Source organism: Carettochelys insculpta, chromosome 21, assembly GCF_033958435.1.
Source record: "Carettochelys insculpta isolate YL-2023 chromosome 21, ASM3395843v1, whole genome shotgun sequence".
NCBI classification, from domain to species: Eukaryota; Metazoa; Chordata; order Testudines; family Carettochelyidae; genus Carettochelys; species Carettochelys insculpta.
This window is the reverse complement of record NC_134157.1, coordinates 16,517,634-16,543,291: the sequence shown is the minus strand read 5'-3', so window position 1 is coordinate 16,543,291 and position 25,658 is coordinate 16,517,634. Positions and strand designations below refer to the sequence as shown.

Below are 25,658 nucleotides of genomic sequence, written 5' to 3'. Positions count from 1 at the left end.
ATTTACATCAGAGTGATCCCTTAATACAGAGAAGCAGAAACAATGTGAAGTGGAGCTTCTGCTGCCGAGAACTTAATCTGGTAAATTACGCCATCGATGCACTCTAAAGAAGAGGGAATTTAATGCTGTAATGGTAAATAATGTCCTAGCTGAGCATAGAGCCAAAGTTCCTTCTTGACATTTTATTTCTCTTCCTCCCACTGCAAGGGCAGAGGCTCTTATTTGTCTTTCAATGGAAGATTTGGCCCTCCCGGGTATGCTGAGTGGATTACACTGCAGGAAAAGAAAACGAGACCTTTGGCTATCTCAGGCTCATGATGAAATGCAGGCCGAGCGCATGGGAAAACTTGTTTGACAGGAGAATTAAGGAGGAGATCAGTCTGGGAAGAAAAGCAAAGCTGCTGCCAGCTGACTAAAGTGAGGGAGGTTTCAGGGACTGAGCATTTAATGTAATTAAGACTGAAGCACTGATCCTTTCAGTTGACATTGCATCTGTTACCAAGGGTCTGCATTAGGTTGTTGCTGATGAACAAGGGGAGTTTTCCTGTAGAGATTGGGACCAGCGTTCCCTGTAAGCTGAGCGCTTGGACGGCCACCCAGGAGAGATTCAAATGCTGCGCAGTGGGTTAGCAGAGACCCCACGATGTCCAAAGCTAGCAGCATGTGTTTCCATTGGTGGTGCACATCTGCACATGCCTTGGCACACATAACAAAATTTATTCTGTCCGTGGGTGGAAAAAGGACCCCAGCATTCTGTAGGAGGGCTGCAGGGGCTCGGAGCAAAGATTCACAGACATGAGGAGGTGAGAACATATGAATGGGGACCCCAGTTAGCTGAGCATATTCCACACCTTGGCTCACATTTCCAAGCTCAGGGCCTGGCTCAGGGCAAACGTACAGCAGGTGGGCTCCGCCTTCCACTGCCCTGCCTTTGAGAGTGCTCTTTTTTGGGTGATCTATATGGGGCTTCCAGCCTTCTCTGTACTGCCACAAGAGAGCCAGGATTAGCAGGCACCCAATCTCAGATCTCCATGGGACGGTGAGATTCCTTGAGGAGTGGCTGGCAATAGCTTTGCTTTCCTTTGCTGGTCAACCAGATGGGCCCAATTACACAGGGGTGGTCAGGGATTAAGCACAGCCTTGGCTCTGGTGCTTGGTGGCTGCCCTGTGATTCTGTATGTGAGTAAGGCAGTGGAGACGTAGGATGCCCCAGGACATTCGGTGCACCCATCACAAACAGCCAGTGAGAGCATCCGCGGGTCCGATCCCTCCTGTTCTCTTTCCTAGAGCTCTTGTGGTTTGCTGGGCAAAACGTCCACAGCTTAAATTCATTCGCTCCTGGTGGTGCAGAACAGAAGATGCAGCCCAGACAGAGGTGGGGACAAAAGTTTTATGCTGCCTTTATGCCCTGCAATGCTCTAAGGGCTGGAATATCTCCCATGCTGGGTTATCCAGCATTGTGGTGCAATCACAAATCCCTATAGCGCCATCTTCTATGAGCTTTCCCCGCCCTCTCCCACATGCTCCCTCCACCAGTGCTTGAGTCAGGAGCTTGAAAATTCACCCCAAGCATGTTGGGGCTCCATGTGACCCCAGCATGCCATCAGCTGTGTATGGACCTGGAGTGGGAGACAGAATCTGTCTCATTGCCCAGGCCAGTGGTTCATGGGTGAAGTTTCCTGCATCCTCCAAGAGCAATGACAGCCCTGGGAAGCAATCTTGCTCCAGAGCTGAGGTTTACAGCTTCATCCAAGTGTTTGCAGAAAAGAAACTGGCTGGTAACCAAGCAGATGTGGAAGTGGGGAAATAAAATAGCCATTGCCCCAGGCAGCAGAGACTGAACCAATTGAAGAGGATAAAGAACCTAGACGGAGCACGGAGGGTCTGCCTTGACCTCAGCACTCCGGTATGTGAGGCACATGCGGCTGTTTGCAAAGATGTCCACGTGCGTCTCTGAAATGAACGGAGCCGCGGGTTGGGATGATCCTTACGGGGTTTGTTTGTGTGAGTCCTGCTTGGAGTGACACAATTCCATCAGTCTGGTGGGAGGCGAGCGCTGTGAAGCTCATTGTCCTGGCAGCAGCCCAGGATGCTCTGTGGGCCCACCTCCCCATCCATAAGAGGTTTGTTTTCCTCCATATGTTTGCCTCCTTCACTTTTCAAAGAGCTCCTGCTAGCTGTTTCCTATTGCTGCCTTTGGCAGGGTATTCCCCATGGCCCTAACACCATTGAAAGAGACAGAGTGCCCCCTGAAGCCAAATCGAATAAGCACACTGGGCCCTGCATGAAGCACTCTCTGCCTGAAGACACACATGACAAAAACAATCAAGCAAGATCCTGATATTGGCTCATCCCCCATGCTTGGAGTCATGTGGGTCTGGGTGGTTCATCAGGCCCCTTCCAGAGCCAGAGGCCAGGTGCAAAATTTAGATCAGGGTTCATGCTCCGAACCACACACATGCACTTGCCCCAAGTGTCTGATCTGGACTTTGGCTATAGTCTCATCTCCTGTTAAAATGAATAATGTGTCTGCCTGTCTTGGTGCTTGAGCATAACAGCCTCTGAGCGTCTTATTAGCTGAGAGAGCTAAAAACTTAATTTAAGGTGACTCGGGCAATTTGCTCAGACAAATCCCAGAGCTGGTGAAGAGAGACTCTGCCTGGAAGCATTGCACAATCCCTGCCATCAGCAGCACACATTGAAATGGGAAACGAGGTGCACTCCCCAAAGGCTCTGGGTGGCGATATCCCTGGGGTCTCCTGGGCAAGGCTGGGACTGGGGATAGTGAGGGGGGGGAGTCAATGAATGCCCTTTACACCTTGCATGAACGACTGTAATAGTGAACTCACCACCTCTCCAGCTGCAGGAGCAGGAAGGGAGACAGCAGGTTAGTGGGCAGAGGAAGGCATGGCACAAAGAGACCTCGTCCACTTGAGAAAAGAGAGGTGGCCATGGGTTTTGGAGAGAGAATTTTAACTGAGCTGCCTTTTTAGGAAGTGCAGGACAGGTTGAACTGAAAGGGTTCACCTAGTAATGACCATCTTCTTGGTAGGGAAAAAAAAGGGGGATGGAGATATAGCTTAACGTTAGCAAGCTTCTGAGAGTGTGTGATCATTGGGAACTGGTGTATCTTACCGGGAAGAGTCTGGCTGTGATTCTTCCATGTCCACATCTGCTTAGCAGCGTAAAGGCAGTAAACCATGATGTGGGGTGGCGGGGGGGTGGGAATATATAGACCCCTGACTCCATTAAGGAAATATGCACTAGAGTAACTATATCCATACAGCTATGCCCTCGTGTTGACTGGGCACACAAGCACCAAACAGTTTTTCCAAAACCACCAAGCAGTCCTGTAGCTTCTAAAATACTAACAATTTTATTTACTGAGTAATGAGCGTGTAAGCTGAACAAAAGCCTAGCAGAATGCTTCTGCCTCTGTTGGGGATATTGTTTAGCCAGCAGAGTGGCGTCTCTGGATAGACTGATGGTGTCCAGCAGGAATATTTGGTGCGAGGTGCAGTTAGCCCTGCCACCATGGGGTGACTGTGAATGGGTGGGGTGTTCTCAGCACAGCATTCACAGCACAGCTGGTGCTGGGGCCACTCCCACAGGCGGAGGGGCTTATCACATGCAATATCCAGGTGAGGCCCTTGATGGGTGATATCCTGGGGGTCGGATCTGAGGATATACCAGGGTCTTTCCTAGAGACGACACCTGGATTTTCCTTAAGTACTGGCTGACCACGATCCCATTGAATTAGATAGTCATTTTATTGCTGCCTGCAGTGGGAGCAGAGGGAGGCCAGTACTGAGTGCTTTGGGCCCACCTGATCTAACCACCTCCAACCCACTGGCTAGGAGAGTTCCCTCTAATTTTTTACATCCATGGGCAGAATAAATTTCATGCATCAAGGCTGTGCAGATGTGCACCACCATAAAAACACATGCTGCTGGCTGTGGGAGCTCTGGTAATCAGCTGGGCAACACCTGAATCTCTCCTGGGCGGCTGCCCAAGTGCTCAGCTTACAGGGAAAGCTGCTGACCCGGTAATAGCTGCGCCTAAGCTCTGCCACTCAGACTGTGCTCCAGTCCCACCCGCCACTCACTGCCAACTCTTTCGTTTCCTTGACTTATGCTCTTGGGGAGGTATTGTCCTTGCCAAGGTGTTGCAGCATGCCAGTGACCTGTAGTCCTGGGCCTCTCTGCATAACTCCTGCCTTCCTAGTTCCTCTGTCTCTGCTAAGGACCAGGTTAGTACTACATAAGAACTGAACATGCCATTAGATGATGCTTGCTGTCTCATGGGAGCAGGATGTATCAGACACATTAAAGCAGACCCTTAGCCAGGAAGCCAGCTGGCTAATGCATGGGTTGCTGCCCGTAGAGTGTACTTAACAATCGGCCAATAGAATCATAGGGCTGGAATGGAGCTCAAGAGGTCATTGAGTCCAGCCCCCTGTTTCAAGCAGGATCAACCCCAGCTAAAGTCATCCCAGCCAGGACTTTGTCAAGCTGGGATGGAGATTGCACCACATCTCTAGGCAACGCATTCCAGGGCTTCACCACTCTCCTGGTGAAGTAGTTTTTCCTAATATCCAACCTGCTCCTCTCCTTCTGTAACTTCAGACCATTACTCCTTGTTCCATCTTTAAGCATTGGTTTAAATGGGCGGCTTGAGGTGTCTGAAACCCTTACCAAGTGCAGTGTTGGTGTCACAGGAAGTGTGCGTTTATACATAGTTCATAAAGGGTTAATAAATTAATAATAGATATTTTAATAAATGAGTAATCAATTAGTACAGATTGTTGTCCAGCAGGTCAGTAGATTACGTGCAACTGTCTATTCATCTTCCCACTGATGAACACCTAGCCTTCTATTCAGTGGTTCCCAACCTGGGGTCCGTGGACCCTAGGGACTGCACAAGGGTATTGCAGGAGGTCTGTGAGAAAAAAAAGATGTTAAATAAGTTGCAAAGTTACAATCAATTGTTATTCTTACGTTAAATATCTTGCAATAATGTTATTAATTGCTGTCCGAAAATTGAGTTGCGGTTTCCTTTTTCATTTCATGTAGTGTGCATAGCAGCTAGAATTGGCTTTAATGAGGGTCCACAAATGGTTTAGGGGTACTTGAGGGTCCTCAAATGGCTTGTGGTGGTGATTGAGGGTCGGCACTAGTGAAAAGGTCGGGAACCACTGCTTTATAACATACACGGCTCATGTGTAGCATGCTTATAATACCTCTTGTATATGAACTCTTCCCAAGAGCTGTATAAATGAACCCTTGAGACAAGTGTGACTATATTTGCATTTCATGTCTAATTTGTAAAATGGTCCAATTTTTCAGCAGGAAGAGCCTTCACAAACGTTATGGAAATTGTGGCTTTTTGGAGTGAAGATGCTCCTGACCTGCTCAAACGCTCTAATTTTACAGCAAACAACCTCCCCCTTGCCTTTGAATTTTGCAGTATGAAATGCCAGGCAGATGAAAACCAAGGTGAAATTTTCACCTCTGTTGGCAAAAATGGGCCATTCTGCAAGCACTGGGGGGGAAAAAAACAGAGGAAGCAAATTGCTGGGCTGCAAAATCAGCATTTTTGAAGGTGACATTTCATAAAAAGTAAATCATTTTGAAATGAGGCTCCCTTGAGTGAAGGGGAACTGGGCATCTATCTGTCTGCCTGTGCTTGCCTCTGTCTACCCTTTGGGTGTCTGTTTAGCTGTCTGTTTCTCTGTCTGCCTGTTGATCTGTGTGGAGTCGGCCTCCATTTCCTCATTACCAGGTGGAGAGAGCAGAGCCCTCCCCCTGTGGGACAGCATTTGACTCCTGCAGATAGATTCTGGATGGCCCTTAACATCATGCAGCACAAGTCTCTCTGGACAGCTGCTTCCTTATGCAGGTGAGCTGGTAAAATGAGGCTGGCCTAAGGAGATAGGAGACACCTGTTCTGTACAAGTGAAGCTCTATCTGTTAGAAAAAGACAGCTTGCCTGGGAAGTGGTTTGATTCCTAACTGTTACTCTGGCTGGTCTGTTTTCTAAATACAGTAGAGTGGGTTTTATTTTGAAGGGGAGGGTTAGGGATGTGTTGATAAAATAGCCATGAAGTGACTAAACAGAAATGTCTTGTGCCACATGAGTTGTTCCTCTGCATTCATCTCCGGTCATCCCTCCCTCGTCTGTGGGATGGCGGAGCAGCAGCTAGTGGGAGCTCTGGGAGTCAGAACTTCTAGGTTCCTGATTCCACCACTTGGAGACCTTGTGAAAGTGAAGTAACTGGCCTGTATCTATAACCAGGTGTGAAACAGGGCGTGTGGAAATGAATGGCTGAATCCGTTAGTGTGTGTAAAGTGCTTTGAATTCCTTAGGTGCAAGGAGTTAAGGTGATCTTGTTGTTAAGGCACTGGACTAGGACTCCAGAAATCTGATTTCAGATCCTAGTTCCGCTGTGGAAGCTCTGTGTGACCTTGAGAAGTCATTTAATTGTTCCATGCCTCAGTTTCCCCAGCAATAAAATGCAGCTAATAGTCCCTCTTTTCTCACGCACGTTGTCTGCCATCTGGGTTTATACTTACAAGCAGCTGGGGTGACAGCGCGCAAGGAGAATTCCAACTGAGTAAATGGCCTTCTGGGAACAGCTGATTGGTCACTGAGCAAGCGTGTGTCTTTATCAACCGCATATTACGTTGTGCATTACATCAAAGGCCTGCACCCTTTTGAATTTTAGCAGTGGTTGAATTATCATCCTCAAATGTGCACCTAGCTGACTAAACTGAGGTCTGGCTTGTGATTCACAGACAGAGGCCACGGTGCTGTTTCATGGCTCCATGTGAAATACCGTGGGAACATCAATTCCCGGGAACATCTGGCCAGCGAACCCAGCAAGGACAGCTGATGTTGCAATTTAACGAGAGTAGCTTGGGATATCTCTGTGTTGGGGACTTCAAGCCCGCCACCTTTCTAGTCCATAGCCCTGCACACCTGCTCGTGTTGCTGCAGCAGCGTGTCTGCATGCATGGGTGGGGGTGCATATGGCCTATGGATGTATATCAGCCGATCAGATCTGCAGACTGCTTGAAAGCAATTACTGCCACCCATGCCTTGTGGTTGGCTGCATGGTTTGTAGGCTGCATGGCCTCAAGACTCAGGCTGGGACCCAAATGGTCCCCCCAGCTGTGGTTATGCCACGTGATTTAAAGAGCGTGAGCTGGGTTAAGCTTTCCTCAGGAAGCCGTTGCTCTTGTGTGGAAGGTGTGTTACCTCCCCAAAGACGGCAGTACAGCCGCCCCAGGCAGGATAAATGAGCCATGGAGTTGGCTGTCATTGCCTGAAGTATCTCCTGCTGTGATTAATACTGGAGCTGACTACAGGGCCTTGATCTCTCGCTGTTCTCTAATTAGGTGACACATTAGCATGGAGCAAAAAGCTTTTTTGTAGCCTGAGTGTTCCTAAGCTGATTTCCAGCCTTCTTGCTCCAAGACAATGGTTAAAGGCAGGCAGGCTCAGTGAGTGTTCCTCTATTGTAAGGAAGCTCAAAATACATTCACAGTACTTTTTGCGCTCCCCCCACCCAGCCACCCGCCATTTCTATTGTTGCTCAGGTTGAGGCATCTCAAAGCAGCATTAAATGCCCCTTTCAGACTCAGAGAAGTTTTATTTTAGACATGCCTTTCGTGCACAGAAAGGTGGGCGGGGGAGAAGGTGCTGACCCATTTGGATATAGCATTATGATTAGTGTTTATTTAAGAGCGAACTCATGCCCACAGCTTGCCTGACAGAAGGATGAGGAAGCTGGATTATTATGTACTGTTTGTTCTGAAGTAGAACCAAGGTGCCCTAGTCACAGTTCAGGATCCTATTGTTCTAGGTGCTGTGCAAATGCAGCACCAAAAATCAGTCTCTGTCTCCCGGGCGGCTCCACACGTGCTGGGATACAGGTCTGAGATACGCCCGTTTGGAACAAAGGAATCCAGCACTGAAGAGGACGTGGGAATTTGGTCTTCAACTGGATCTACTAAATGGGGCCACTGAGCCAACACAGACATCTGTGAGGCAGTTGCAGGCTCAGCCCATGAAAGTTTTTGCCCTATAGAACTTCACTTTGTGTCCCAGCTGAACCTCCAGAATACTCAACAGTCTTTCCCTGCTGGTTAGAATTTGCTGCAGGCTCAATCTGAAACATACAGGGAATGGTGACGTTGGCTTTGCCTCTCCTGGCCAGGCTGTTTGGAGCCCAGTGATTCAAGTCAGTGTCTGCTCACACAGACAATTTAGAATGGCAACCAATAATGAACAACAGGCCATTAGCCTAGGCTACTTAGCTGACTGCACCAACTGATGACTGGTCTGTAATCCCCCAGGCTGTCTTTATTCCCTTGGTATAGATTGGCATTGTATGTCCCCCTTTCTAGTCTGGAACTTCTCCTGCCTTCTATGACTTTTTGAAGATAATCACTAGTGGCTCAGATACCTCTTCAGTCAGCTCCTTGAGTATTCTAGGATGTACTTCATCAGGTGCTGGTGACTTGAAGACCTCTAACTTGTCTAACTATCATAGGGGTAGCCATGTTAGTCTGTACCCGCAAAAGCAACAAGAATTCCAGTGGTGCTTTATAGACTAACAGATTTTTTGGAGCATAAGCTTTCGTGGGCAAAGATCAGCTTTGTCAGATGTATGCAGACTCCAAAGAGAAACTGCAGAGCTACAATTCATTTGCAAATTCGACACCATCAGTCAAGGATTGAACAGAGACTGGGGCTATGTTGACACTGTGAGATAAATTTGAATTTAAGGCAATTAGCTTGATTGTACCAAGTGACTGTCTTCACTGTAAATAGCAGCAGCTCGATTTAGGGAGCACTAATATCGATAACATAATATTGTCGAACCGGGGGGGTGTTGCATCAAGTTTGAATTTAACAGTTTGAATGAAGGCTTGTGTGGAAGCACCATGTCTTTGAATCAAATTCATTAGCCTCCAGAGGCACTGTTGCACCTGGCTCTCAGCTGCCTGCCACTTGCAGGAACCGGGAAAGTGATCAGAGTAGCGCCTGGCTCCCTGGTGCAGCACTGGTCAGTTTCCTGGCTCCCCCAGGCTGCAGGGACCTGGAAACCAGGAAGCAGGGTGAGTGCTAACAAGTGGTGGGGGTGCCGCAGGGCCCAGGGGAAGGGCACAGAATTTGGGGCTGAAGGAACTGTGGGATAGGTTCCCACGATGCACTGCTGCAGCAGCCGATGTTTGGCCACTCTAGTGTGGCAGCACTAACTCACTTTGTGTGGACTTTGTGGGGAGTGAGGCTACTCAAAATCCAATTTATAAAACCCAATGTAATAAAATCAAACTTACCTGGTAGTGTAGATGTAGCCTGGGAGTGGCTGGCCAACTACAAAAGCAGTTTCTCCTCTCTTGGTGGTCACACCTCCACATCCTCCCTGATGGAACTGACATTGTCAACTCTGGCCTTGCTCTTGGTTGGGACTCCCTTCTTTTCATGAGCCTGTGTAATTAGACCTGCCTCTGGCTACTCCACTACATTGCCTCAGATGAAGTGGGTCTTTGCCCACAAAAGCTTATACTCCAAAAAAATCTGTTAGTCTATAAGGTGCCACAGGACTTCTCGTTGTTCTTGGATGGAAAGTAAGTCGTGTTCCTAAAGCTTTGTAAAGGAATCTGAATGTTTCCTTTGGGTGGGAAGGAGCATGGATTTCAACATTAGGCAGTCCAGCCAAGCCAAGTTCTTGAAATTTGGGTTTTCTCCATTCAGTGGCAGCAGAAGTTTGGCAGCCGTAAGGTGTTGGTTTTAGAGATTAGCAGTGGCTGTAGTGTTTGAAGGAACAATTTAGTGTCCTGGGGTGAATTAGTAAAATAACTGGTTTTTATTAAGAGCTAATTGCAATTGATCTTAACTGGAGTAATTAAGGGGCAGGAGAAGTCAGTTTTCCTGGCAAATTCTGATCACTGATTAACTCTCCCGGGGGTGACCTAAGCACCAGAGTGGAGAAATATAAAACCGGGGGTCCTCCGAACAGTGAACAAGATGCGGAGCAGAACCATTCTTCTGTGCGGCATTTGTGTAGGACTAGCCAGATGTGTTGGTTCACTGACCACTAAGCCGCCGGGTGCAAACTCTCTGTAGATGGCATGGGCTGTTCCCAGTATTTAGCCACCTGGCTTCTACATGAAAACAGAAAAAGTGCAATCTGCATTCTGGTCCCCTTTGCTCTTCTCTCTGTCTTCCCTGATTTGGCCACAGAGAATGCAAAATTAAGGAGGGAGTAAACGTCATAATGAAGGGGAATGGCACAATGTATTCTTAAAATCAGCTGTGAGTCAGATTCTTCATTTCCTCTTTGGCCATTCCACCCAAGTCAATGGGAATATCCCCAAGCTGACTGATTCTTTTTCTGTGTGCCTTTTTGTGTCTTTCAACCCCATCATGCTTGGGATTGTATTACTGAGTGTGGAGCACTCCTGGCCCAATGACTTACTCACTTAGCCTTGCTTGTTCTGAATAATAATTACTACAGTACCTTATTCTTTGTTTTGTACCAGGAAGAAAAAGGCCCCGTTTGAGATCAGGCCCCATTGTACCAGGAGCTGTGCAAATGATTACACCTCAACTAGAGTACTGTGTCCAGTTCTGGGCCCCAAATCTAAGAAGGATGTGGAGAAATTGAAGCAGGTCCAGAGAAGAGCAACTAAAATGATTAAAGGTCTAGCAAATATGACCTGTGAGAGAAGTTGAAAAGAATTAGGTTTGTTTAGTTTGGAACAGAGTAGACTGAGAGGAAACTTAACAGCTTTCAAGCATCTAAAAGGGTGTTACAAGGAGGAAGGAGAAAAATTATTCTTCTTAGACTCTGAAAATAGGACAAGAAGCAATGGGATTAAACTGCAGCAATGAAGGTTTTGATTAGACATTAGGAAAAATTCCCTAACTGTCAGGACAGTTAATTACTGACATAAATTGCCTAGGGTGGTTGTAGAATCTCCATCATTAGAGATACTTAAGAACAGGTTACATAAATATCTAAGAGGAATGATAGAGATGGCGCTTGGTCCTTCAGAGACGGTGGGGGACTGCCTCGATGACCTCTCGAGGTCCCTTCCAGTTCTAGTGTTTCTAAATGCACAGTAAGAGACAGCCTCTGCCCTGTATAATCTACTCATACAAGACAAACCAAGGTTAGAGAATCTACAATTGATTTAAGCAGTTCGTATTGTTGTAGATGCGTCTTCCTCTTTCAAATAGTGTTTTGTTTCTCTTTTCAAAGCTCTGAGCCAGCGTCTTGCAGGAAAATGGATTAATCCCATATCAAAAAAATAAGGTTTGTACCTGCAGTTCTCCTCTGAGTCCAGACTGTATGAAATCTGCACCTGCAACAGGTTTAGTGGCAAGAGGGTTCCTAATCGCTGTGCAAGACTTAGAGAAATACAGAATATTTAGGGTGAAAGCATCAGTTCCCCTTCTTTTCTTTCCTTTTAATTCAAGCTGGTTAGCAAAGGTTGGGTTTTCATTCCTATAAAAGGCTTCAACAAAAACTAAAAGCCCAGTATCCTGGGGCATCTTTAATTCACTATAAAAATAGAGCTCTGCAAAATATGCCCAATGCATCCCTGCTGCAAGGACAGATCTGTGCCAATTAGTTCTCCACTTAAGGTAACGAAGGTATGCGACATTTTCCAAAGTGCTGACACTCCAAAGCATCTCAAGTGAAGTTAATGTGAAGGGAGGAAATCCAAATTAAATGCCGAAAGGGAGCCTTGTTAACGCTCTTCCTGGGAGAGAGAGCATTCTGCTATTGCACCTCACAGAATCAGGAAATTTCACTTGGCTCCTTGGGGACCACAAGAAGAGAAGCTGGTGTTTTAATTCCTGCTGGGTGGTGACGCAGCAGGTAGACTGACAGTGACACCTCTGCTGGCTGGAACATGTCTGCAGAACAAAAAGCTCCCTCTCACGGCATTTCATGTTGTGCTAATTTTGGCTCAGCCGGTGAAAAGCCAGAGGCACACTAGTGGAGCTCTTGGAAGTGGTGCTTTGCCATGGGCACTCCAGAACTGTGTAGATGACAGGGGCCTGTCCATAGTTTGCTTGCAAATATGTGTTCATGATGATGCGCTTTGTTTACTCGTGCTGTAATATCTACAGGAAGCCACCATGCAATACTTGATGGCAGGGGATCCAGGATGTTTGGGAGTCTTCTGTCCACTGCAGCCTTCATCCACCTTCACAGCTGTTGTAGCATTACTCTTCCTATCCTCCGCCTGTTCTGCCATTGAGGACTGTTGAGGTAATCCGTGAGGGGGTGGTGCAGTTTGAGAAGTCACACCGCAGCGGAGATGAGGTGAGGCAAAGAAGAAGAAAAGACCAGCGAAAACTGCCCCGCATCCCTCCAACAGCTACCAACACCTGCCTGGGACCTGAGGTTCCAGAATCAGGCTGGTCAACCAACGGACTCACAAATAGTAGAGTGACATGAAGACGTCCTACTCGCTATCGAGTGACCGCCAAGAGAAAGAGAAGAGAAGGCTCTTGCTGTAGAACCTTTGGCTTGACTCTTGGCTAAGCTGCCATGGCAGTTGTGGCACAAGAAGGAACAGTACCGTACCTGGATTTAAATGCCTAAGGCCAGAGGTCCAGCGTGATTTTAGCGTTCTGCTGATCCAGCATCACTGGGTGTGTCTACACTGCAATGGGAAATGTCGCACACCCCAGTTAGTTTTGATCTACCTAGCTGAGGTAGTTGGGCCATGAAGTTGCAGCAGTACAGCTGTACAAATTTGCCTACCTGGGACCCTCAATATATACGGTGTATATTTGCCTTTCTGGGTATACACTCAAGTGACTAACAGCTGCATCTGCACAGGCTGCAGTCTCACATCTTATTGCAGTGTAGACACACCCAGTGTTGATTGACCTTGTGGGACACTGTGCATGGCCTGACTCCTATCCCAGGTGAATAAGATGGGTGAAGTCATGTCATTTATTGGACCAACTTGTGTTGGTGTAAGAGCCAAGTTTTTGAGGTGCACTGAGCTCTACTTCAGATCTGGCTTGTCCCAGGAGTTTGCCTGGTTCAAGTGTTATTTTGGGGAACAAGAGAGGAGTTTGTGGGGACTGTGTTGCTTAGCGTCCGCTCAGGGGAGATTCAGAAGCCACCCAGCTGATTAGAAGATCAATACTGCTGCTGTTTGGCCATGTGCTGTTCTTGGGCTCATCATGCAAGGGAAATTGGTAACCACCATTCATTCCTTGCCTAGATATCACTCCCTCCCACCCCTCAAAATCCACATTTGAATAATTGCTCTCACTTATGACATGTGAATATTTCATCTGCCTAATCTAGATCACCACAGTGCGACACGTTAAACTGTCATCTCCAGAGCCAGCTCAGACAAGAGCCCCTGCCAGCTCATTTCCTTGGAGCAGTCAGGAAGGGTTGTCATGTCGCCTGTGTTCGTAAGCTGCTTTATTGTATTGCTAATTGCAAGTGTGTGATTGTATTCCAGAGGTGTGACGGGACTCGAGGCTGTGAATAATTGTAAGTTTATAAGGCTTCTGCCTGGTATTTTTAAATGTGTTGTGTGATAAATTTTAGCATTTGTGCTTGAAAGGAGCTGTAGCTGTGATTGGGTGTAGTGGAGGTTTTCATTCCAACCCTTCGCAGATAGGCCAGCTCTGACCATCAGAGCTCCCTGAAGGACCTCATGGCATGCGCCATTTGTCCTCTATCCTGTCATGTGACCGTTCCACCAGGCCGCTCACCAGTTCTGCCTGTTGACCTTCTCTTTGGCCAGGAAGCTCCCAGTCAGCTCTGACTTTGTGTTGCACTCTTACCTTTCTCCAGGAGTTTCCACCCATGCACTTCTGTCATGACCCACTGCACCTCCCACTGATCTGCGCTTGGTTGGGAGCGATACCTGGATAGGTTGAGTTGGGTGCAACTGGACAGTGATTTTGGGAAGCAAATAAGTGATCGCTGGGGACAGGGTTACAAAGATGAACAACTCACAATAGCTTAATGTATTATTATTTCTATTGCAGCAGCAGGTAGAGGCTCCAACCAAGATTGGGGCCCTTTTGTGCTAGGTCCTGCACATATACTCAGGAAAAGGTAGAAGAGCTTGGAGTCTAAACTGAAGAACTACTATTTCCAATTTCTGTTTGGGGATATGGGGCACAAAGAGATGGAGTGATTTGCTGTAATGGGGTGGCAATCAGCTGCTGTGAGCACGCCTATCTGGCTGAGTGCATATGGTGGCACTGCCTCATTTTACCAGCTTTTGCAGCTCCTCAGCCCTCACATACCTGTGTGAATTAAACCCCTTCTGGGGTACATTTAACAGGGACCCATCTCAGTGCCCTCTGTAGTGTCCCTTGAGTCTGTTGCCCACTCTAGTAGAGTGGTGCCTCCAGGGCTTCCCCTCCGAGAGACAGTGTCCTCACTTTTTCCTCGGGGCCTATCTTAAGTCTGATACTCCACACTAGCTCACCCCATGGAGCTCCCCGTGGTGCTGCTGCTCTCTCAACCAGCCAGCCACAGTCTACACCACTTCAAGGATCCAGAGAAAATGAGCTGAATCAAGGTTCTGCATCTTCTTCTTATAGGCCTTCCTGGCTCCCTGATTGGCTGGATTTTCTGCAGCCACTCTAGCCTCTTTGGAGGACTTCACTTCTCCATGGCTCCTTTTTGTCCTCATGACTTGGTCCACCCCGTGACACTCACCCAAGATTGTACAGGGAGTCTGTGACTGAACTAAAAATGCAACCCAGATCTTCTGAGTCTCAGCCATAGCCACCAGTCCATAACCATTCTTCTTCTTGAAGAACTTAATTTGTATTTGACTCCAGATCTGTAGGCTGTATTGACAAGCTAGTTAATTACCTAGTGGTGGTGTACAATTTTAGTTCCAGCAGCATACTTTTCTAATGATGCCAGGCCCTATGCAGAGTTAAATCCATTTAATTTCTTATAAAGACAAGTTCTATTGAATGAACTGAGAGCAGATAAATGTCTGTGAGTAAGAACACAAGTGTGAACCAGAACGTGCATCAGAAGCTGTTGGGCCGCTAATAATTAGCTGTTTGCCTGCTAATATATAAGATTCACTTTGGCACAACATGCCACTAGGTGCTTTGAGTCCTTTGCAAAGTGTAGGACCTAGACAGCCGAGGAGTGTTTTCAAGTCTGTAAAAGGCAGTAGGCTAGAAGAGTGACAGGTCCACACAATGTGACTTTACAGTGATATTAGAGCTCAGTGTTCCCTGAAACCTGTGCACATGTGCGTCTGCTCAGGGGAGAGTCAAATGCCACCCCGCTGATTAGAGGAGTGCCCACCATTTGTTTGTTTGTGCTGATGGTACACAGGTGGTACACACGCCTTGCTGTACATAAAAATGTATTCCGCACATGGATGGAAAAAGTCTGTACGTGGATGTAAAATTTTACAGGCAATATTGGTAGACCTCTGGAATTACAACAGTAGGAAGCTGCAGGGATACAGTGGGCATTGCATTCTGATCATGGCTTTACCTCCGTCTGCCCAGCCTTTGTCCTTTACAGGGCTTTTTCTTCCTCCCAGTAAATGGGATGGTAAGCATCAGTCCCCATCCATGGCTAAGTCTCCTTGTCCAAAATTAGAGTTTCCTGTAATGCCCCCCGACTTCTGTACTCCAGCTTCACAAAGTCCTGGCTGGGAAGATTTAGTTAAGGTCAATCCTGCTTTGTGCAAGGGGCTGGACTCAATGACCCTCCTAGCCCTAGGATGCATTGATTGAGGCCTGGCAGCCTAAAAAGTCTTCAAATCACAAGCTACAGGTGTTCGTAAACAGATGCCTGAGGCACATCTTCACATCAAATGGCAGAACTTTGTCACAGATGAGGAGCTTTGGAAGACAGCAGGACAACAGCCACTTGACATTCAAATCAAGAAAACAAAGCGGGGCAGTTAGGCCACATTCTCAGAAAGCCATCATCCAGCACAGTCCGTCAAGCTCCGCAATGGAACCCGCAAGGAAAATGCAAAGGAGGAAGACCTTGGAGAACAGGGAGACTACTGAGATTGAAGGATAACAGCTAGGGTGCTCCTGGGGCCAGCTAGAAGTTACATCCCAAGACAGAGTGAAGTGGAGGAGACTTGTAGATGGGCTATGCTCCACGCGGAGTACAAGGGTTTAAGTCAAAGGGGGCCTAGGCTTGTCCTGAGTCTGACAGGCTAAGATGACTGGGTAACACTGGGTGGCAGCCGTGGAGAGATGAGACAGCCGTGCTTCCCATGCAGTCTGGCTTGCAGAGTGTCTACAAATCCCTCCCTCTATTGCATGGCGAGGCTTGCTTCGCTGCAGATGTGCAGTCGGTCAGTCTAGACGTGCGTCTGGATGTATTCCCTGGATGCTGTCTCATGGTTACTTCATGGTTACTTCAAACTCTCTGTCTGTTTAGATCCCTACACATCTGTGTGTCTGTCTGACCTCATACGCATCTGTGTGTCTGTCTGTCTAGCCCCATGCATGCCCATCTGTACAATCCTATTTCTAGAACAGCTGTCGGCATTGTACAAAACTTGCCCGGAAACTTTCCAGTTTCGCCTTAGAACTCAAGATGACATTTCCTCGGCATTCAGGATTCTCTCTGCTGCAAATACTGCAGCGATGTTTTTCAATCAAGAGACCTAGAAGATTTGTTTAACAGTTGCAGGTGCATCTAAACGCCCATGGTAAACAAGTGTCCATTGGAACAGTATCCAGCCTTGCGAAACAGAATAGGAGCAGAGTCCAGTAAAAGAAAACCAGACATCTGCTCAGAGATGCTTATTTTCCAGCAAGAGCAAGTTACGTTGGATTTTAGCAAAAATATTCTAACTCTAAGGGTAAAGAAGTACTGGAACAGGTTACCAAGGGAGGTTGTAGAATCCCTGCCCTTTTTAAGACTAGGTTAACTAAATAGTTATCAGGGATGGTCTAGGTATACTTGGTCCCACCTCAATGCAGGCCATAGACTTAATGACTTCTTGTGGCCCATTCTAACCCTACCTTGCCATGATTCTAGGATTGCTCAGTGCTTAGTAGTTCTGCATTCTAGTGCTGGTCACTGTGTCAGTCTGGGGAAATCACCTGGCCTCAGTGTCTTTATTTGCACCACGGTGATAGCTAGTCCCTATTCTTATGAGCTGCAAAGCAGCTGAAGAGTCCTAGGTGCGGGATGTTCTCCGGGAGCGGGCCACAGGGCTCCAGCAGACTTATCCTTGTCTTCAGGGGGTCTTTGAGTTAGACCCCATTGATAAGCACTTCTTAAAGGAATCCAGCCCTTACCATTCAGTTTTGCAATTGCTTTTGCCCTCCGTCATTATGTTGGCTTTTCCCCTGGCTGTCTTTGCTGAAAGCATTTTGCTTGCTGAGGTCTCTGGAATGGAATAATGCCTTGCCACTTTCATTAGGGCTGCAAAGCAGGTCAGAGTGGTGGAAAACAAAATCAGCGCATTATCCACCCCCAGCCCCTTAGAGGAGATGTGAGCAGTACATGGCTCTAAGCACAAGGTTGCCAGCCCACTCGTAGGAGGGGCAATGTGTTACAAGAGTGTGAGCCATGGGTCTAAATGCATCAGAAGTTGTGTTCGGTTTGGTTCTGGGTCAAAATCGTACAGCTCTGGCACATCCCGTTGAATAAAACAGAAGGGAGAGTTGGTCCAGAGGTTCTCTGGGAAGTCATGGAGGATGCATTATGGGGAGGAAAGGGGAGCATGTTCTCAGCTTAGTAACGCTTGATCTGCCACATGATGAAGCCCAAAAAGGAGTCTTGCCTTTGATTTTGATGGGAGTCAGTTTGGACCCCTCAAGGCCAGCTGTTGGGGTGACATTGTCCTCAGCACTGCAGGAGCAGGCTAGCCAACCTGTCTTCATGGAGGTCAGGCCATGCCTAGGCCTGGGGTCCCAACAGAGGGGCTTTTGGGTGACTCAGGGGCCTTGAGAATGAGGGGAGGGAAGAAAGATTGTGCAGAACAAAGAAAGTAGCTGTGCTGGCTCAGCCTCTTGAGCAGGGGGGGAGGGGGAAGGAGTCCGCACTGGGATGCCTGATGGATCCTCCCACGACTTAAAAAAAGAGGAAGAATTAAATCCAAACCCTGTAACCAAAGAGCAGCACAGCTGTGATTGAAGGGGAGAGTCGGGGCGGGGGTGGTGAGGGGAGTCTGAGTATGGCCAGGTCCATCCAGGAAAGTTTTCAGAAGACAGAATAAAAAGGGGTCCTAGGGGTCCTCAGCCAGTGAGTGGGGTACCACTGACAGTCACGCACAACCCCATCTCAACCCCCAGGGGGCAGTGCAGCTGGGCCGGAGATGGGCTGTTCTTACTGCCCTGCACATGTCGTACTGAGTTCCAGCACCTCTGAGACAGAGAGAACTCCAAGCTCATAAACTCTGACTGGGAGCTGGATGTTGACAGAGCAGGGTTTGCCTGTTGGCACCAAAGGGGGAACAAAAGGGAAGGAAAAGTCGAACTACCTCATAAATTCATCCGTGTAACTTACGTAACAGCTTTGCTGTCTTCCTTTGCATAGTTCTGGTGAAGTCATGGCATTTCCTCCCCTGGAGCTCATTTTGGCAACAGAAATGATGCTTCAGGCCAGATCATCAGCTGGTGTGATGGCTGTAGCTCCATAGAACAATACGACTGGGAATCAGGATTTCTGACTTCAATACATCATAGTCACACCAGCTCACTGTTTGGCCACGGGAAGTGCAGTTAATGAGTCCGTGCCTCAGTTTACCCAGCTGTAAAAGAGGGGTACCATGGAGCTGTGTTGATTTGCTGGCCCCTTTTTGCTTGCTTCATGCATAGATCACAAATCACCTTACAAATTGGTAAGTACGGAGTCATTAAACCGTTTACACAGGTGGGTAAACTGAGGCACGACAGTACAAATTGCCCAGTGGTGTATGGAACCGAAGGATCCTAACTCACAGTCCTGTGCCCCCGCCCCCCCATTAAATGTCATTTACCCCACAGCTGCTCGCATCAGTCTTCAGTCTCCTTCTAGGTGGCTGAAGAAAGAGCTTGTGCAGAGTAGGGAATACTTGGCAACTGAATCACTGTTAGAAAAGACGAGGCTTGTCCAAAGGCTGCCCTCCCCGTGCCCCATCCGCAGGGCTGCGCATAGATAACAAAGAGACCCTCTGAAAAGCAGAAGCCCAAGAAAGGGAGAGACTGTCACAATAATTTGACAGCAAAACAGGCCTGAAAATTGACCTGTCTGCACAATCTTGTTTGCCTAGAAATGTTCCGGGCCTGCAGGGAGAATTACCTTGGCTACCCTTGAGTCCCTGCACTCAGCGCAAGTTCCCTCCTCCAACAAGAGCACTGGAGGCTGACTTTGACCTTGTACTACACTGATTTCCCAGGCAAGGCTTGATTTCAGGATCCCCCCGGCATTTCTCTCTAACCTGCTTGTGGTGCTGAAAGCGACAAAAGGAAACTCCCCCATCCTGCCTGGAAAGCCCCAGAGCCGGATCAAAAACAAGCCTCGTTTGTAGCACCAAGAGCATGTCCGGAGTGTTTGGTCGCACACACGTGGCTTACGTGTCTCAGCATCTTACCTCTGGTTTATTCTGACAGGATGAGACCTTCGTAGGGGTTGGGAGAACGTTACTTTGACAGATCTCCTGATACAGAGCTCACCCAGTAGCACGACTCCCGCAAAGACCTTGCTGGAGAATTGCTTCCGGACTGCCTCAGTGCAGAAAAGTGCCTCTAGTATTGAAAGGCCAACAGACCAACCCTGGCTGAGGTAACAGTAGGATTCCAACCTATGACCTTCATCATAGGCTTCTAACACTTAAGAAGTGACTCCCTCAGCCAGTGGTTGTAGTAGGTTATTTCTAGTTACATAGACTACCTGTTAGATGGGCCCAAAGCCACAGGCTGAAGGTAACAGCAGGTGAATATTCTTATCCAACAGGACAGACCCAGCCTTGCTTTATCTTATAGCATAGGACTTGGTCCACAGACAAAGGCGATACAGCAGAAAATGTACTGGTTGCAATAGCGGATCTGTCATGATGAATATCCTTAGTGTGTTGTCAATAGACTGGTTTGGAGGCAATACAAGGACAGATTCAAGAACTGAGCTTAGAAACTGAGTTTGTTCAGTGGTCAGTTGTGGCCAAAGCTTGTCTCTTCCAGTAGCAATAAGCATCAGGACCTGATGAACTAAAGGTTTAAAAGTTTTCATGCACATCTCTGTAGTAAAGACCCAGGAAGAATAAAGAGATTAGAGGAAACAAGTTGTATATAAATAGAACTGATCCCCAGAAAGTGCTGCCCAGACTTCCACAAGAAGTTCACAGTACGCTGCTTAGGCCTGGTCTACACTAGTGATCAAAGTGGATCCCAGATACGCAATTCTAGCCATGCCATTAGCATAGCTAGAATCAATGTACCAAGATTGGCTTTGTTCCCTGGTGTAGATTGGTGCTCTTCGAGCTCACACCGATGTCCCTTACTCCAGGCAGCAGCGTGGCGTGCCCAGGGTGACAGCTGAGCCCAGAGAGAGATCGATTTTGCCGTCTCTTCACTGATGTGGCAAAATCAAATTCCAGAAGCTCGATCATGATGCGTTGAACCCCCCGTAAGTGTAGACGTACCCTTAGCTCTTTTCATCTGGCCGTCTTGGAGGATGGTAAGTGCCATTGTACAGATGAGGCAGCTAAGGCACCGAGTAGTAATGGACTCATCCACATCCACAGCAGGAAACTGGCAGAGCTGCAAACAGAAAGCACCTCTCCTGACTCCCTGTGCCTTATATCCTCCCCCTACGCTGGACCCCATTGCCCCACTCTAGAGTGCTTGAATGAGAGGCACCAGCAAGGCCGGTGATTTTCATCTCTTGTGTTTCACAGGTACGAGCCATGCGGCTGTCGTTTGTGGGAGAGATGGGCTGGGAGCTGCATGTGCCCAGGCAGGACTGCGTGAGGGTTTACCAGGCTGTGATGAAGGCGGGTGCCAGGCACGGCATTACCAACGCTGGGTACAGAGCCATCGACTCTCTCAGCGTCGAGAAAGGTTTCTCAGGCGGGCTTGCTTCTCATTTGTACTAACATACGTTGCTCGGTTGTCACCCAGTGGGATCAGTGCACCTGAGGCAAGCAAAGAAAGATGGCGGATTACCTGCTATCTGTCCCTCTGCCCTGGCCTTGGGCAGGCCTGGGAAGTTTGAGTGTGGGCTTGGTTCAAATAAACTCCCAGGAGTTCAGAAGTGTTGCCAGAACTCCTTCAATTCGCTGACCCAATCGCACCTGTCTCCGGCTGCCCCCAGCCCTTTGCACAGTGATCCAGTCAGTCCTAGTCCCCCATCTGTGGCCAGGTTTTTTTCTAGCTTCAGGGATAGGCCAGCAAACTCCCCGTAATGGCCCAGTAACTGGGACTGGTTGGGGTGACCATATTGAGTCCACTTTCTTTGCACGGAGGGTAAAAGTTTAAATTAAGTTTTTTTGGTCCACCACCAGTTAGGGACCAGAAAACAAAGCGGATGAAGGATGTGTGGAGTTATTTTGCTGTATTTCCACTGACCTCTTCTCTTTGCATTTAACTCTTAAGGGCCTGAGGGAAAGACTTGTTAGCTCTCTGCCCTGAGAAATGAGTCCACTAAAATTCTACTGGCACAAAGTGAAGGTTTGGGAACGGGGATCCTCTTCTCTCGCTGAAGCAGGGTCATCTGCCCTCAGGAGAACTTTTATGTGAGCCAGGATTAAGTTCCACCCCGTTCTAACTTCCTGGTCACATCCAAAAGGGGTTAAAAACCTGTTAGACTTTGAGGAGTTACACTATGACAAAGGTACATGAAAAACTTCCAAGTGGGCCGTTCTGCCCTCATGGGAAACTAGCAGCTCCCATCAACTGCAGTTATCAGACCCAGCTCCCTGTACCTCCCTTCTCACCACAGTATCCAAGCCCTCATAGACAAGCATGGCCCCCTTCCCAGGAGGGAAGTAATGCCACTCCTTCCCGGAGCAGAGCCACAAAGAGAGGAAGTATTGCACACCGAGAGCCTGTGGCAGACCTGGCAGCTGAACTCTGACCACAAACTCATCCAACATCCCATTAGCCATGGGGAATAGGGCCCCCAGGCTCAGAGCAGGCCCAGGACACCTGGCCGGTGGGCAGGGCCCAAGGCAGCATGCTGACAGCGGGACTGCGCTGGTGAGTGGTGGATAGTGAAATTAATTGGAGCGTGAGGCTCTGAAAGCATAGGGCCCAAGGCAACTGCCTTGCTTTAAGTCAGGGCCTGCGCAGGCTAATAAGCCTGTCCTTTATTTCCTCCTCATGCCTCTTTTCTGTGACTTAACCCTCCTTAGACTCCTCCACCCACAAACCTACACCCACACACGTGCAGAGGATATTGATGTTACTTGCTTCACTGCTCCCTGGCAGCCGGTTTGTTCAGCATGTTTATTCGTTCCTCTCCACCTGGAATGGAGTTGTTTCTGCTTCCTCCTCCCCTCTCCTATTTCATTCCCAGCTTCCTCCCCTGCAGCCCCTTCCTTCTGTGGCTGTTTGGAGGCCCGGTGCGCCCCTGCCTGTCTCCAGGAGCTACAGCCAGGTGGGACTGGAGGAGTGGAGGAAACCGTCCGAATGAAACCAGAGCGCTGTTTTTCAAAAGCATCCCTGTTTCCTTCCCTGCTCTGCATAATTTTTCTGTAAGCAGCTTCCTCCGTACTTCCTGCCACAGGACGCAGTGCAGAGGCACCAAAATACCCCCGAAGAGGCCATTTTCTGACCAAAGGGGAAGGAGGAAGTATCTGAAATCCCCAGAGTGAGCCCCCGTCCTAGGAGACTTCCCATAAATGGCCAGAGAATTCAGAGATGCTCCAAGGGCTTTTCCATACTGAGCTGCCTACCTGTAGATACACCCGTTGCCCTTGAGGAGTGATTTGGCGCCTACAGATGCTCAGGAAATAAGGACATTTTGGTTTTGGTTTTGGTTTGGTTTGGTTTTTTTTAACTAAAAACAAAACATTTTTGGAATCAGTACCCCATCCTGCAAAAAATAATGGTGGAAATGCCCATTTTGATTTTAAAAAAATGGGTTTTCCTTCAAAAAATATCCCTTTTGATGGGAAGATTTCAGCCGGCTCTCCCAAGGCCTCGTGTTCTGCTTGGGCTGATGGAGATGAGGTACTCATGGAGGAGTAGGGGTGAAATACTCCGAATGGAGGCTGGTGGATGGGAGGTGTTGTGAGGGGAATGAAATACTCCAGAGGGAACAGGCTTAGGGCAGTACTCTGGGGTGGGAGGCAGGGACCACAGTGGGGGAGACGTTAAGAACACAAATGATCCCGTGCTGTCCCCTTGAACAATTCTCGCTAGTCCATCCATGGTCATGGGGAGGCCCACAGGGAACAAGGCCCACATACCAGGATCCCTACCTGGCAAAGTTGAAACAGCTCTGTGTCCACAACTGCAATTTCTCAGTGAGGATGGGTTTTGAGGCACTCGGTGAGGATGTGGGGACATGGCTGGATCATGCTGAGTTCAAGCTATTCTCAGATGCTCCCAGCCCTCAGGGACCCTACAGCACCTTTACTGTAACTTAGAGCAACCACAGCGCTGCTCTAACTTCCTCTAGGATCCACGCAGGCTCCAAGAATTCAGTGAGGTCAGAATTGTCTTTGGCTGTCCCCAGGCCAAGGGCAGGAATGTGGCACCTGTGGTTTGTCTCGTCCTCTAGTTGCAGGGGAATACTAGAGCAAGAGCATAACAGAGGAGTCATTTGAAGCAAAGCTGCCTCTCATCTCCCTGTCTCTGAATAAGTCAAGGGTGGAGCAGGGGCAGACCAAGCCCTGGGAGGTTCAACCTGGCTCTCCTGGGATTTGGAACACACAGGGAGACCCACGATGGTTCTTTCGTTCTCTGCAGGATACAGGCACTGGCATGCAGATCTGCGTTCTGATGATACCCCCCTAGAAGCAGGCCTGGCCTTCACTTGTAAACTCAAGTCCAGCATCCCCTTCCTTGGACGGAAAGCTCTGGAGGCACAGAAAGCAACAGGCGTGCTCCAGCGCCTGGTCTGCTTCACCATTGATGAGTAAGTACGGCCACCCAAGGCTTGGCTTTGCCTCAGTTAGCTCTTCCTGTGGGTACTAAACACAGCAGCCACCCTAGTGTTTATGATCCAGCTGTCACTGGAAAGATGATTCTGGCCCAGACACCAACTAGAAGCTCAGCCACAAAGTCCCTTTGCTGTTTGCTCTGTGTTGGGTTTGTCTGACCCAAGTCCTTCCTCTCAGGTCTACCCTGGGAAAAGGGGTGGGGTTGTCAGGTGCCAACCAAAATGGCAGGGGATTCCGCAAGTCAGAGTCATGTGAGGAGGGGCAAAAGGTCACATTTCCCTCCCCACTGGTCGAGGGACCCAGACACAGCCAGAAGGATATACAGCAAAGTGACAAATTTTGCGGATGATATAAAATGACTCCAGAGAGTTAAGTCCAAAACAGACTGCAAAGACTTACAAAGGGATCTCGTCACCCTTAGGGGACTTGGCAGCCAAATGGCAGATGAAATTTAAGGTTAAATGCCAGGTAATATACATGGCAAAATATAACCCCAAGAAGACATGCGAAAGGATGGTGCCTAAAGCCATGTCTACACTTCCGGGAAGATCAACCTGATCAGGGTCGATCTTCTAAAGTTCGATTTCTCCTGCATGGTAGAGACGGGTGAAATTGAACTATCTGGGGTGGGCCGTCGACCCCTGCACTCCTCACTATCGCGAGCACTAAGGGAGGTCACTGGGAGAACCGCTCCTGTTGACCTCCCTCAGTGAGGACAGCCAGCTATGTCGATTGTAGATAAGTTGATTCTAGCTACACAATTGCCATAGCTAGAATTGCAGATCTGCAATCAACTTACCTGCCTTGTACAGACCAAGCCTAAATTAGCTGTTACCCGTCAAGGAAGAGATTTTGGAGTCATTTGCCTAAGAATCCTTCTCACTGTGCCTGTATCGTCCTGAACTCGCTCTCCAGCTCCAGAAGACTTAAAAATTATCTCCCGTCATCAGCAGGACACATGCAACTGAATAACGTGGCTGTCCTTCATGCAACTGTTCTTAACATGCTGGCCCCATGGGTCATGTGCCTGGCCTCCCTTCTGCAGGGACCCTGTTTTCTGTCCTTCCCATTGGTCACCTCAGCATGTCAGGGTGGAGGTTCACGGGCAGAGCCGGGTAGGTTCCAGAGCTGGAATACTGTCTGCCGGAGGTTAGGGCTCAGGTCCAAGGGGTGGTAATAACGGGAGGTGCGGTGTGTCTGGACTGAGCTGTATGGCAGACCACTGTTTAGGAAGCTAGCACAGAGCCTGCCTGCACAATGCATTGCTGTGGTCCGCACATATAACCCTCTGAGTTCCTATAACAACTGCCTTTGGTAAAACCCAGGAGCCCTCCTGAGCTGCTCTCTGCTAATGGTCTGCTCTGCTCTGGGTCCTGCAGGAAGGTGCCCCTGTTTGGACTGGAGGCCATCTGGAGAAACGGGAAGGTAGTCGGACACATCCGCAGGGCAGACTTTGGATTTGCTATCAACAAAACCATTGCTTACGGGTACATCCGCAACCCTGAGGGAGGAACAGTGAGTATGCATCCATGCTACCTCCCTCTGTGTTAGCAG

At 48.5% G+C, this 25,658-nt stretch overlaps 1 protein-coding gene across 3 annotated transcripts in view; it reads left to right on the top strand.

The window, feature by feature from the left end:
- The window catches only part of SARDH (sarcosine dehydrogenase), a 99,637-nt gene that overhangs the window by 67,152 nt on the left and 6,827 nt on the right, over window positions 1–25,658 (top strand). For 2 of the 3 annotated variants that reach the window (XM_075015402.1, XM_075015401.1), the window contains exons 18-20: window positions 20,895–21,057; window positions 23,911–24,079; window positions 25,484–25,619. In XM_075015402.1, the coding sequence (XP_074871503.1) occupies window positions 20,895–21,057; window positions 23,911–24,079; window positions 25,484–25,619 (468 nt within the window). Of the gene's footprint in view, window positions 1–5,781; window positions 5,899–11,272; window positions 11,327–20,894; window positions 21,058–23,910; window positions 24,080–25,483; window positions 25,620–25,658 lie in introns of those variants that run through there. The other variant, XR_012648342.1, reaches the window with a different exon arrangement.